The sequence below is a fragment of the Cherax quadricarinatus genome, chromosome 56 (assembly GCF_038502225.1).
Source record: "Cherax quadricarinatus isolate ZL_2023a chromosome 56, ASM3850222v1, whole genome shotgun sequence".
Classification (NCBI taxonomy): Eukaryota; Metazoa; Arthropoda; class Malacostraca; order Decapoda; family Parastacidae; genus Cherax; species Cherax quadricarinatus.
The window spans coordinates 4,724,257-4,738,693 of NC_091347.1; the positions used below are offsets into that span (position 1 = coordinate 4,724,257).

Here is a 14,437-nt window from a genome sequence, read left to right on the forward strand (position 1 = left end):
GAACTACACTTTTTACATCAACTGTGAGAAATTCTTTTTCAGTGCTTATTAAAGCCGAGTAAGTCAGTCGCTCCTGTGACATTGAAGACCTCTGATATGTTTTTATTAATTTCAGTTTTGAAGATGACCTTTCACAACTTGCGACTGAAAATGTGATTGTAAGCAGTAATGTGTATGAAACACACAGCGTTGGAAAGACATCCCTCCCATACTGCAGTAAAGACACCAAAGCATCTTTAGGATCAGGGGGAATTCTATTCCCTTCAGCTCGAAGGAACATCACAAAATCAATAATTTTGTCATATAACTGAATGGCTGCCACATCATTATCGTAATAATTTGCAAAATCTGAACATTCCTTTTTTAATTTCTTTCTCTTGTTCATTTTCAATTACTACTGAATTCAAGTTCAGAAGAAATGAAAATCAGTCACTGAGTCCTTGAAGACGGACACTGCGGTCTTCAATTTCCGTTTTTAATCGGTTCATTTCTTCATGTGCCATCAGTCCACTGTCTCTTACTGACTGTCCAGGCATTATTCTTCTTTTTGTTCGTGCAATTGGTATTCCAAAATTTTCACAATATTCATTAGCCAAATGTATTGCATTGTGGATAACTTTGTCATTCTTCAAATTCAAGATATGAATAAGTCCTTTCAGATCACAAGAAGCTTCATAGAACCACATTTTCGGATCCTGCAAAAGTTTTGAGACCTTTTCCACTGATGATAAAACTGTGTGTGTGTTGGGGAGCACCATTTTCTCTGGACAGAAAGGGTACACCATGTCAAAAGAATTAAGGGCTAACCACTGCCTCTGTAGTGAGGTGAGCCTCCAAAAACTGATTTATCACAGCTGAAATTTCAAAATCACTATTATTTCCCCCTCTAACTGGATGCCCCTCCCCCCATTTGTATGCCTGGGGTCACCACCCTTCAGCTTCCCCCTCTACACACCACTAATCCTAGGTAATCTACACACATACTGCTATGTATGATTATTTATTTAACAGTATTTATGTGTATCTCTACCTGAATAAACTTACCAGTAGCTGAAGTAAAACGAATGTGAAAACTTCCTGTTTCATCAACATCTCCTAAAATCGTTCCATAACCTGAAGACAGCGCCAGTTTGAAACAGCTTAAGCAATCCCAATTAACTTAAGATCACTGAATCAGTTTAAAGTATTAATGCATACTTAAAATTTTACTATTGTTCACTTAGCTACCTTCTGTACATTTTAAAATAATACTCAATAATCTGTCTAGCTCTTAACCCTTTCAGGGTCCGTCCCGTAGATCTACGGCTTTATGGTGAGTGTCCAAACCGTAGATCTACGCCATGAGCTCAGCTCACTCTGATAAACTGTGAGTGGTACATTTGGGCCTAGATATGAGAGAATACATCTATGTGGTATGTGTGCACCACATAAAACAGATCCTGCAGCACACTGTGTATAATGAGAGAAAAAAAATGAAATCATGATTTTTTGATTAAAACAGCAACTTTGCAGTGTTTTTTCGTATGTTTTTTATAGTTGTATTTGCGATTTCTTGGTCTCATTTGATAGAATGGAAGACATATTACAGAAATAGAGATGATTTTGATTGGTTTTAGCACTGGAAATGGCTTGAAACTGAGCTCAAAGTAGCGGAAATGTTAAATTTTTGCCGATATTCAAGAGTAAACAAACGACCTCACACGTCTAATACACGTCAGCTGGTGGGTCTAATATACATTCACAAATATGGTGATGATATTTATACAATTATTACAGTATTGCATAGCAGTAAATGTTCTATTTTTTGGTGTGAATAAAAATTCATTATGTGAATAAAAAATCAAAATGGAATTTATTTGTAAAGCCTCAAAACATGACTAATGAACAGAGGAAATGTTAGTTTAGTGCCAGGAATGCCTACATTGTTTATTCTGGACCCTATTTTGAAATTGGAATATTTTGAACTTTGTGTTAAATTGGCCAAATTAACAATTTCCGATCACTTTATTTTGTAGTTGAAACAGTTGACTTGGCGATTTCTTGTGCTCAATCGATAGAATAGAAGTAATACTAGTGAAATAGCTAAGAATTTGGTTGATTGGAATAATGTAATTGGCCTAAAATGGGAGTCAAAGTCGGCAAAATCGCCGATTCGTAAATATCGCTGACACATCAAAATTCGCGAGAGCATAATTTCGTCAATTTTCCACCAAATTTCGTACTTTTTGTTTTATTACCTTCACAAAAAGATTCTCTACGATTTCATAAGAAAAAATAACAAATTTTTTTTTTGAAAATTCTTGGACACTGGTGCGTGACTCCAGATTTGGGCCTTGGACCCTGAAAGGGTTAAGTAGTGTGTAAGTATTTGGATTAGTTTGCCCGAAATGTTCCACATGCTAGTGGCTTTTTGCGCTTAACAACATTTTATTACATGTAAACTACATTTTATATACTGTACAAAGAAATAAAGTTTGTTCATTTTAATCAAAATGCTGAAGCACATCAACGGACTGGTCCTGGGAGACAGTAGTCAGCCACTACCAGTCTATGGTAATGCTGTACTTAGCTCTGTGAGGACATGTCTGGTGTACTGTCTGTGAATCTGATCCAAGATGTCTTCCGTTGAACAACTTTACCAGCAGCTTCCTGAGGAGGTTAGGGTGGCTAAGCCTGAGATACAGCGATTGACGGAGGAAAACAAGAGGATTCATAGTAATCCTTCTGTTGTGAGTTCTCAGATCAGGAGAGGAACCTGGACAGTGGCTGGGTAACACAGGACAAAGCTGAAGATCAAGAAGATGGAAGGAGTGGCAGAACAACAAAGAACCAGAAGACTACTGTGGAAACTTCAGACCCATTTTCTGTGCTACCAGACAAATGTGCGTTGTCTACTGGGAACATCACAACGAGCACAAAGAAAGCATTGGCAGACAAGGGTGAGTTGACATCCCTTCAAATTCCAGCGAAGACCATTCCAATGAAGGCCATCCCAACGAAGACCATTCCAATGAAGGCCATCCCAGTGAAGACCATTCCAATGAAGGCCATCCCAATGAAGGCCATCCCAATGAAGACCATTCCAATGAAGGCCATCCCAATGAAGACCATTCCAATGAAGCCCATCCCAATGAAGACCATTCCAATGAAGGTCATCCCAATGAAGACCATCGAGAACATCACAGCAAATTCCGCCAGTGAAGGTAAGAACATTGTTTTAGTTGGGGACAGTCAGGTTAAGTTTATGGATAGGGCTTTTTGTCAGAGATAGGAAGAGGAGGCAGAGGGTACATTTTCCAGGGGCTGGGATGGAGGATATTTTTAGCCGTCTAGACATCATGATGAAAGGTAATGGGAGCAATCCTATTATCTGCCTCAGTGTGGGAGGCAACATTGTTGGCAGACGTAAGAGTGAAGACCTGATAAGCAGGTATAAGACAGCAATAGAGATAATTAGGAAGAAGGGTGGGAACCCTGTGACATATGGCATTTTGCCAAGGAGAGGAGTTTGAAATGAATGGTTGACCAGGGCAACTGGTGTAAATTGCTGGCTGGACAAAACTGCAAGGAAAATGCAGTAACATTCATAGACAACTGGGACCTCTTCTATGGCAGAAATGACATATATGCCAGGGATGGGGTTCACTTATCTAGGTTTGGGGTGGGGGCCCTGGCCAGTACAGTGGAGGGAGCTGTTAGGTCTTTAAACTAGAAATAGTGGTATTGGTTTTCGTGGGAAAGCAATGCATTCTCAGTGTAGCGATAGTGTGAGCTTTAGGGAAACCAGTTACAGGCGGAATAAGGTAGACTTATTGGTGAATATTGGAAAGCCAGTGGCACTAGGTGATAGGGACAGTAATAAGGATAGTTGAAGAACAGAAATGAGCAGGAAAAGAGAAGGGATGGAGGGTTTCTAAATTTATATTACTATAATAGTTGTTGTGCTAGAAATAAGATGGACAAATTGAGATTAGTTGCAAGTGTGGGGTAACACTGATCTATTTGCCATAACTGAGACATAGTTGAACATGAAATATTGGGACATGCCTGCTGAATGTGACATTCACCAAGCACGTTCCAAATAGACAGAAGTATCAAAAAGGGGGGTGGGGTGGCACTGTATGTCTGAGATTGCTTGAACTGTTCCATAAATATGGGTAAAAAGTCTCAAATAACACATGCAAAATCTGTCTGGGTAGAATTTTCAAGAGGGGCACGAAAAATTGATTTTAGGCATTATATACGGTCCCCCAAACTTGGATAGGGACCAATGAAGACTACTGTGGGAGTAAATTGCTAGGGCCACAAGGTACGATAACGTAGTAATTCTAGGGGATTTAACTGGGAATTTAGAGTAATGACTTCTTAGAGGTAGTTCAGGATTTTTTAAAGCAGCTTGTTACAGAACCTACAAGGGAAAATAACCTGCTTGACTTGGTTCTGGCAAACAAGGAAACCCTTGTTAATAATTTAGAAATTTCAGAGGAACTTGGTGCAAGCAACCACCAATCATAGCACTGAATGGAAGTATGACAGTAGGGATAGCTCAGCAACGGTCCCAGATTTTCACTTAGCAGATTACAGAGGGCTTAGAGAACACCTATTGTATGTGGACTGGGGTAACAAAGAGTTATCAATATGACAGCTTTCTAAACACCATACATGCTGCCCAAAGAACATTAATTCCGTATAAAGAAATTAGATCGAATAGAAATGACCCGAAATGGATGAATAATAAGCTCGAATATCTTTTAGGGAAGAAGAAAGGAATTTATAGGTGCATCAAAAGAGGTGAGGGTCATCCCATGAACCAATATACTGACATTAAGAGGAACATTAAAAAGGGGATAAGAAAAGCTAAACGGAACTACGAAATTAAAGTTGCTAGGGATTTAAAAACTAACCCAAATGACTTTTTCCAAGTTTATAAAACAAAAGTTAGAGAAAAGATAGGTCCCCTTAAAAATAACTCTGGGCATCTTACTGACAAGGAGAATGAAATGTACGTACTCAGTTTTTAATAATTATCTTCTCTCGGTTTTCACACAGGAAGACACTAACAATATCCCAATAATTAATTTTTATAGTGGACCTGAAGAAAATAAATTATGTAATATCAGAGTCACTAGCGATATGGTTATCAAACAGATAGACCCACTGAAGCAAAATAAATCCCCGGGCCCTGATGAATGTTTTTCCAAGAGTTCTTAAGAATTGCAAAATGGAACTCTGTGAAGCATTAACTAACATTTTTAATATATCTCTTCAAACAGGTTAGTGTCTGATATGCAGAAGATGGCCAAGGCCAATGTAATTCCTATTTTTAAATCATGGGATAAGTCATTACTGTCAAATTACCACCCAATATGCCTGACTTCAGTGGTAGGCAAATTACCAGAGTCAATCATAGTTGATATTATAAGAAGTCAGCTTGATATGCATAATTTGATTAATGATACTCAGTATGGATTCACAAGAGGCTATTCCTGCCTAAGTAATTTTCTTTCTTCAGTAAAGCTTTTGAGGTTGTTGATCTCGATAAAGAATTTGATATTGTTTATTTGGATTTTAGTAAGGCTTTTGATAGAGTACTGCACCAGAGACTGTTAAAGAAAGTGGCAGCTCATGGCATTGGGGGAAAAGTGCTCTCGTGGATCGAGTCACGGCTCACCAACAGGAAGCAGTGTGCATAAATAGGGTAAAATCTGAGTAGGGATCTGTAACAAGTGGCATTCCACAAGGATCAGTTTTAGGCCCATTGCTGTTTATAATATATATGACCCCGCCTCCTCCTGCTTCGCCTCACCTGACTACAGTATATGAACCACTTCTACAGCCCTGTGCTGTACTTTCTACAATATTGTTGGACTGAACATATCGACTCCAAGCTAAGGGACTGATTACCTCAAAACTCCTATCTCCTTATACCTTCCTGCTTTGTATAGGACTAATGAAGCCACTGTGTGGCAAAACATTTCTTCAACAGATTCCCATGTGTTGCATAAGTGTCTCAATTCCTCAACTTGTCGGTTTTCAAAAACCATTCATCACATCTGTCATACAAAGAATTCTTCAACACTAATTTATTAAATGCCTTACTAACTTATTAACTTTCTTCCATAAGGCTTTTGAGGCCATTGATCATGATAAATAATTTGATATTGGATTTTAGTAAGGCTTTAGAAGCAGAAAAAAAGAGGAGGGTGGTGGTTGGTGGTGGTGGTGGTGGTGGTGGTGGTGGTGGTGGTGGGTGATGGTGGTGGGTGGTGGTTGTGGGTGGTGGTGGTGGTGGGTGGTGGTGGTGGGTGGTGGTGGTGATGGTGGTGGTGGTGGTGGTGGTGGTGGTGGTGGTGGTGGGTGGTGGTGGTGGTGGTGGGTGGTGGTGGGTGGTGGTGGGTGGTGGGTGGGTGGTGGTGGTGGGTGGGTGGTGGTGGTGGGTGGGTGGTGGTGGGTGGGTGGTGGTGGTGGGTGGTGGTGGGTGGTGGGTGGTGGTGGGTGGTGGTGGGTGGTGGTGGTGGGTGGTGGTGGTGGGTGGTGGTGGGTGGTGGTGGGTGGTGGTGGTGGGTGGTGGTGGGTGGTGGTGGTGGTGGGTGGTGGTGGTGGTGGGTGGTGGTGGGTGGTGGTGGTGGGTGGTGGTGGTAGGTGGTGGTGGGGGTGGTGGGGGGTGGGGGTGGTGGGTGGTGGTGATGGTGGGTGGTGGTAGTGGGTGGTGATGGTGGGTGGTGGTGAGTGGTGGGTGGTGGTGGTGGGGGTGGTGGGGTGGTGGTGGTGGGGGTGGTGGTGGTGGGGGTGGTGGGGTGGTGGGGGTGGTGGGGGTGGTGGGGGTGGTGGGGGTGGTGGGGGTGGGGTGGTGGGGGTGGTGGTGGGTGGTGGTGGGGGTGGTGGGGGTGGTGGGGGTGGTGGTGGGTGGTGGTGGGGGTGGTGGGGGTGGGGTGGGGGGGCTGGGGGTGGTGGGGGCTGGGGGTGGTGGGGTGGTGGTGGTAGAGGTGGTGGTGGTAGAGGTGGAGGTGGTAGAGGTGGAGGTGGTAGAGGTGGTGGAGGTGGTGGAGGTGGTAGAGGTGGTAGAGGTGGTGGAGGTGGTAGAGGTGGTGGAGGTGGTAGAGGTGGTGGAGGTGGTAGAGGTGGTGGAGGTGGTAGAGGTGGAGGTGGTAGAGGTGGAGGTGGTAGAGGTGGAGGTGGTAGAGGTGGAGGTGGTAGAGGTGGTGGAGGTGGTGGAGGTGGTAGAGGTGGTGGAGGTGGTAGAGGTGGTGGAGGTGGTAGAGGTGGTGGAGGTGGTAGAGGTGGAGGTGGTAGAGGTGGAGGTGGTAGAGGTGGAGGTGGTAGAGGTGGAGGTGGTAGAGGTGGAGGTAGAGGTGGTGGAGGTGGTGGAGGTAGTAGAGGTGGTGGAGGTGGTAGAGGTGGAGGTGGTAGAGGTGGAGGTGGTAGAGGTGGAGGTGGTAGAGGTGGAGGTGGTAGAGGTGGTGGAGGTGGTGGAGGTGGTAGAGGTGGTGGAGGTGGTAGAGGTGGTAGAGGTGGAGGTGGTAGAGGTGGAGGTGGTAGAGGTGGAGGTGGTAGAGGTGGAGGTGGTAGAGGTGGAGGTGGCGGAGGTGGAGGTGGTAGAGGAGGAGGAGGTGGTGGAGGTGGTAGAGGTGGTGGAGGTGGTAGAGGTGGTGGAGGTGGTAGAGGTGGAGGTGGTAGAGGTGGAGGTGGTAGAGGTGGAGGTGGTAGAGGTGGAGGTGGTAGAGGTGGTGGAGGTGGTGGAGGTGGTAGAGGTGGTGGAGGTGGTAGAGGTGGTGGAGGTGGTAGAGGTGGAGGTGGTAGAGGTGGAGGTGGTAGAGGTGGAGGTGGTAGAGGTGGAGGTGGTAGAGGTGGAGGTGGTAGAGGTGGAGGTGGTAGAGGTGGAGGTGGTAGAGGTGGAGGTGGTAGAGGTGGAGGTAGAGGTGGAGGTAAAGGTGGAGGTGCTGTTCCTAAGACCACGTTGGTAAACAAATTCGTCGCTAATTGAGAAGCACACTATAATGGTAGTGGGTTTGTGTCAACCATCTTTGATATTGTTTTAATGTCACCTTTGCACCATTTATAACATTTCTGGTATATGCATTTTTAAATATTTATACAGTAGTTTACTTTATATTGTAATAAACAGAATAGAGGAAATCAGCTCTAATATACATTATTTAGGTAAGCATACTGGTCAGAGAGCCTCATTTACCGAGTCATCGGTAAATGAGTATGTACTTCACTAAGTGAGGAGAGGCTGTATACTAGCATTGAAATTATAGTAAAACCTGAATTTAAAAGACCTGATTTAACAGATTTTGAAAACTACAGACAAAAAAAAAAAAAACTGACCAGAAATAATGGAATCATCAGATAAAGTGGAAAAGTCTGTAGATTCCAGATTTTGACCATAATGGTAGTGTCTAGTAGTCTTCTGAATCAACAGATCAAGTCTGATGACTCCAACATTTGTCTGGAATGGGTCAGTGACCTGTCTGCTTTCACTGTTTCCTGAGCCATAGGCTGCCTGTATCACTTTATGCTCGTTCACTCATACACTTGTCATTCAGTTTCCAGTTTTTTCCTGGATTTACAGTGTTTTATGTAACGTATTAACATATTTAAGTAAACTGCAATTAAAAGCGGCTTCTTAAGTGTGGGAGCAAGAGGAAACATGTGAATCTGAGTGTTCAGCATAAACTTGAACTAGTAAGGAGGGTTGAGTGTGGAGTCAGTGGCACAGGTACATGCCAGTTTACATCTCATCTCTCTACCACAAGAGGGAAGTAAAATTACTGCGAAATCAGTATACCGTATTGTACGTTACTGCACAAGTACATTACTATTGTGCAGTATACTTTCAACTTCATATTAATTTATAATACCTGTACAGTACTGTACTGTTTTACAGGTTACAATATTCTAAGAGTCTAGTAGTATTCTGATTCTGAACTTGTCTGTTTATGTTAGAATGATGAAAAATAAATTTCAAAATTTAGAATCTCTGGACACTGGCAATAGTGTACAACTCCTTTCCTCCCATTAGTCCAGTTATCTGGGGCTTATTGTACATTTAACTAAATTATATGGTAATTTTGAAGTGTTGCATTACTGCCACCTTTACATTAACCCTTTGACTGTTGCAGGCCCCTTTCTGAAACTGTCATTCTATGTCGATAAATTTAAAAAAAAAAAAAAAATTATTTTTTCTTATGAAATGATAGAGAATCTTTTCCCGATGGTAATGACACCAAAAGTTCGAAATTTGGTCGAAAACTCATGGAATTACGCTCCCGCGAAGTTAGTGGTCTTGGCAACATATGCGAATCGGCGATTTCGCCAATTTCGAGCCCTGTTTTCAGCCAATTCCATTGTTCCAGTTGACCAAACTCATAACTATTTCTTTAAAACAACATTTTATCTATCAGCTGAGTACAAGAAACCGCCCATTTACCAATTTGAACTACCCAATATAGTGGTCAGAAATTGGCAATTTGGCCAATTTCATGCAAAATAAAAAAGATGCCAATTTCAAAATAGGGTCCAGAATAAACAAGGTAGACATTCTTGGCACTAAAATAACATATCCTCTGTTCATTAGTCACATCTCTGGGCCCCTCTTATATTATTATTGCTTTCTATTTTGATTTTTTATTCATACAAAAAAATACAAAATTTACTGTTATGCAGACTACTGCATTATTGTAAAAATGGTATAAATAATATCAGTGCACTACTGAAAGAATATTAGACTCCCCAGTTGACGTGTATTGGACATGTGGTGTGATTCATTTACTCCTGAACATTGGTAAAAATCGAACATTTCCGCTACTTTGAGCTCAGTTTCAAGGTCGTTTTCATCGTCAAAGTAATGAAAATCATCTCTATTTCTGTAATATATTTTCCATTTTATCACCTAAGACCATGAAAACGCGTATACAATGATAAATACTATACGAAAATACACCTCAAAGTCGGCGCTTAATCCAAAAAAACGATCAGAGCTTTTTTTTTCTCATTATGCAGTGTGTGCTGCAAGATTTTTTTATGTGGTGCACAGTGACCACACAGACCCATTCTCTCACATGTGGGCCTACCAGCTTTCTCCCGCTTGATATGAAGCCACTAGAATTATTGAGTATATATACATCAGAAACAGTGGTGCGTAAGACGTGTTTATACGGCATAAACAGTCAAAGGGTTAAATGAAGGCTGTCTTGCTTTCAATGTTGTATGCTGAGCTCAACACAATACAGGTAGGTCCCACTTACACAGCAATGTAGGTTCGAGCTACCGATGTAAATGAAAATCGCTGTAAAGTGAAACACAGCCTTTTTCACTTTTAAATGTACATAAAAGCCTGATAACATGTTTACACTATCAAATATCAAATGAGCAATAGAGCTAGGCCTCAAAAATCCATATAAAGTACACATATTACTTCCCTTAAAATATTTTCATCCTTAGCTTACAGCGAGTGGCGAATAAATTTATTGAAAGAAGTTTGAATAAATGAAGAATGGGTATAACTGAAAACCACTGCATTAGTGAAACACTGTAAAGCTGGGCCCTCCTGTATCTACTTTAGCAACCCATTTCCAACTACAACCATGTTTGTGAGGAAATCACAAAGGAACTTCAACATGTCTTGCTGCTTGATGCAAGTCGCCTGGTATCATCTTATTGTTAATCAACTACAATATGGGTAAATACATGTTAACCTAACATTACCTAAAATAATAAATATTTATAGTATTATTACATAAATCTGGAAGAAATGCATGAACAGCATTAAGTGCAGAAATGTCCATTATATTAGGACAGGTTGCTAAAAATATACAGCATAAATCATACCTTTTCTTATATTTGGACTTTCATGCCTTGTTATGGGAACAGAGCTTGCAAAAACATTTGAACTGCCTCAAGGAACTTCAAACTTTTTGAAAAAACTAACCCAGCCATGATCAGCCTTGGTAAAAGAAATCTCACCACTAAAACTTAAATTAAAAAATACATTAACCAAAATGTTCACAACATCTGCCACATTGCCCCCCTATCCACCCTGTCATACGCCTTTTCCAAATCCATAAATGCCACAAAGACCTCTTTAGCCTTATCTAAATACTGTTCACTTATATGTTTCACTGTAAACACCTGGTCCACACACCCCCTACCTTTCCTAAAGCCTCCTTGTTCATCTGCTATCCTATTCTCCGTCTTACTCTTAATTCTTTCAATTATAACTCTACCATACACTTTACCAGGTACACTCAACAGACTTATCCCCCTATAATTTTTGCACTCTCTTTTATCCCCTTTGCCTTTATACAAAGGAACTATGCATGCTCTCTGCCAATCCCTAGGTACCTTACCTTCTTCCATACATTTATTAAAATAATTGCACCAACCACTCCAAAACTATATCCCCACCTGCTTTTAACATTTCTATCTTTATCCCATCAATCCCGGCTGCCTTACCCCCTTTCATTTTACCTACTGCCTCACGAACTTCCCCCACACTCACAACTGGCTCTTCCTCACTCCTACAAGATGTTATTCCTCCTTGCCCTATACACGAAATCACAGCTTCCCTATCTTCATCAACATTTAACAATTCCTCAAAATATTCCTTCCATCTTCCCAATACCTCTAACTCTCCATTTAATAACTCTCCTCTCCTATTTTTAACTGACAAATCCATTTGTTCTCTAGGCTTTCTTAACTTGTTAATCTCACTCCAAAACTTTTTCTTATTTTCAACAAAATTTGTTGATAACATCTCACCCACTCTCTCATTTGCTCTCTTTTTACATTGCTTCACCACTCTCTTAACTTCTCTCTTTTTCTCCATATACTCTTCCCTCCTTGCATCACTTCTACTTTGTAAAAACTTCTCATATGCTAACTTTTTCTCCCTTACTACTCTCTTTACATCATCATTCCACCAATCGCTCCTCTTCCCTCCTGCACCCACTTTCCTGTAACCACAAACTTCTGCTGAACACTCTAACACTACATTTTTAAACCTACCCCATACCTCTTCGACCCCATTGCCTATGCTCTCATTAGCCCATCTATCCTCCAATAGCTGTTTATATCTTACCCTAACTGCCTCCTCTTTTAGTTTATAAACCTTCACCTCTCTCTTCCCTGATGCTTCTATTCTCCTTGTATCCCATCTACCTTTTACTCTCAGTGTAGCTACAACTAGAAAGTGATCTGATATATCTGTGGCCCCTCTATAAACATGTACATCCTGAAGTCTACTCAACAGTCTTTTATCTACCAATACATAATCCAACAAACTACTGTCATTTCGCCCTACATCATATCGTGTATACTTATTTATCCTCTTTTTCTTAAAATATGTATTACCTATAACTAAACCCCTTTCTATACAAAGTTCAATCAAAGGGCTCCCATTATCATTTACACCTGGCACCCCAAACTTACCTACCACACCCTCTCTAAAAGTTTCTCCTACTTTAGCATTCAAGTCCCCTACCACAATTACTCTCTCACTTGGTTCAAAGGCTCCTATACATTCACTTAACATCTCCCAAAATCTCTCTCTCTCCTCTGCATTCCTCTCTTCTCCAGGTGAAAGATTGATAGAAAGATGGAGCATGAGGCTACTATGAGAGTTAATGCATGCATGTAACTGGTAAAAATTGGGGAAGAAAGTTTTTAGATTTACAAAGCCCTTTGATTGAAAAGGTCATTTAGTGCTCTTGGCAATAGAAAGCTAAATGCAACTGTAAAATCCAAGGAGTTATAAGTGATTACTCTAGACTCATGCAAGCACCAAACTGATAAAATCCAGGGAGATGTAAAGGATTACTGTAAGGAGTATTGATGGCATCCAACTGGGACATTCTACTTAAGTTTACTTTCCAAAATGCTTCTTAACAGTATCTTAACCCTGAAATGTTATCTTTCCAACCTAGAAGACCTGGTATGAGAAGATAATCCCAGAACCACTAACAGATAATAGTGGAACTAGTACAAAAAATAAAAGTATTAGTGAAGAGCAGGAAACACTTGCACATTACCTGTCTATGTTCTCTTCTTGATAAAGATTCACCATTAACAATCCTCCAGACATATTTGCAACAGATTCTGGTATCAATGAACAACAATCTGAAGCCATGATAATAATGCAAAATTTCTTCCTTTATTCTAACACCTAGAGACTTTCTTTCCACAATCTCTAATTTTTTAACTGGAGCTACTGGTGATCCAGCAGCTTTTGCCTTTTCCTTGAGGTCCTTTACAGTCACTTCAACTTGAGATGAGGGCTTCAGGGATTCCTTTTCAAAGATTTTGGAGGATGTGTGGAAACTACGATAGCACGGCACATAGACAGTTGTATAAGAGGTGTGTAGAGCTGGAGATATAAACACTGCAGGTGATGAGACCTGAATGTGACCAAGATGTTGGCCTGGCACTTGAGTAACCCAACCACTGGCAAGATTGCCATGGGTGATTGCATATACTGCAGTCACCTCTGGGGTGGTTCGCAATGACACTATGCTATTGTGCCATGGTCTCCGCAGCACCAAACTACCAGTCTTTGACACCTGGCCAAACCCTGAAGAAAAAAGGAAAATCTCAACAATTTCCTGTATGTCAAGATAAACAAAGCACTAACATTAACATTATGGTTTATTAATATTACATAAAGAATCTCCAAAACATTCAGAACTGCATCAAAAAGAAACCTCCAAAACATTCAGAATAAAAGATTGCATATCATCAGACTACATAGTACTATAGTTTTTAAAAGAAAAGTTACAGTGCTGCATCTAAATAGAAAAAAATATTGTCTCATAATCCTCAGTTCATTACTTTACCCTAAATATATTATAAACACATGACAATAACTAATCTGAATAAAATCCACACAAATACAGTACAGCAACTGTACAGTATTACCAACATGACAGGTAATACAGCCTCTTCTCACTTAGAGACGTACTCATTCCCCGACAACTTGGACTTCCAACGGGGCTCTCTGACCAGTATGTATACCTAAATAATGTATATTAGAGCTGTTATCCTCTATTCTGTTTATTACAATATATACAGTACACTACTGTACAAACATTTAAAAGTATGCCAGATATGTTATAAATGGTGCAAAGGTGACATTAAAACAATATCAAAGATGGTTGACACAAACCCATTATAGTATGCTCTTCACTTAGTGATGAATTCATTTACTGATGAGGTCTTAGGAGCGGAACTCCGTCGTTAAGCGAGGAGAGGCTGTACTTTTAACTGGCTGTCATGCTATCTACATTATTGATGCTCGAGTCCCCTCTCCCCCTCTCACTAATTACATTTTGAGAAGTAAATTTTGTCCTAGATATGAGAGAATAGGTCTGTGCAGTGAGTGCACACAATATAAAATTTTTTTTTTGCCCCATGCAGAGTATGATGGGAAAAACAAAACTCT

General features: G+C 40.9%; 1 protein-coding gene across 2 annotated transcripts in view; it reads right to left on the reverse strand.

Annotated features, from left to right (window-relative positions):
* The window catches only part of Letm1 (Leucine zipper and EF-hand containing transmembrane protein 1), a 116,627-nt gene that overhangs the window by 82,524 nt on the left and 19,666 nt on the right, over nucleotides 1-14,437 (reverse strand). For both annotated transcript variants that reach the window (XM_070097032.1, XM_070097031.1), the window contains exon 2: nucleotides 13,032-13,570. In XM_070097032.1, coding sequence (XP_069953133.1) covers nucleotides 13,032-13,570 — 539 coding nt within the window. The remainder of the gene's footprint in view (nucleotides 1-13,031; nucleotides 13,571-14,437) is intronic.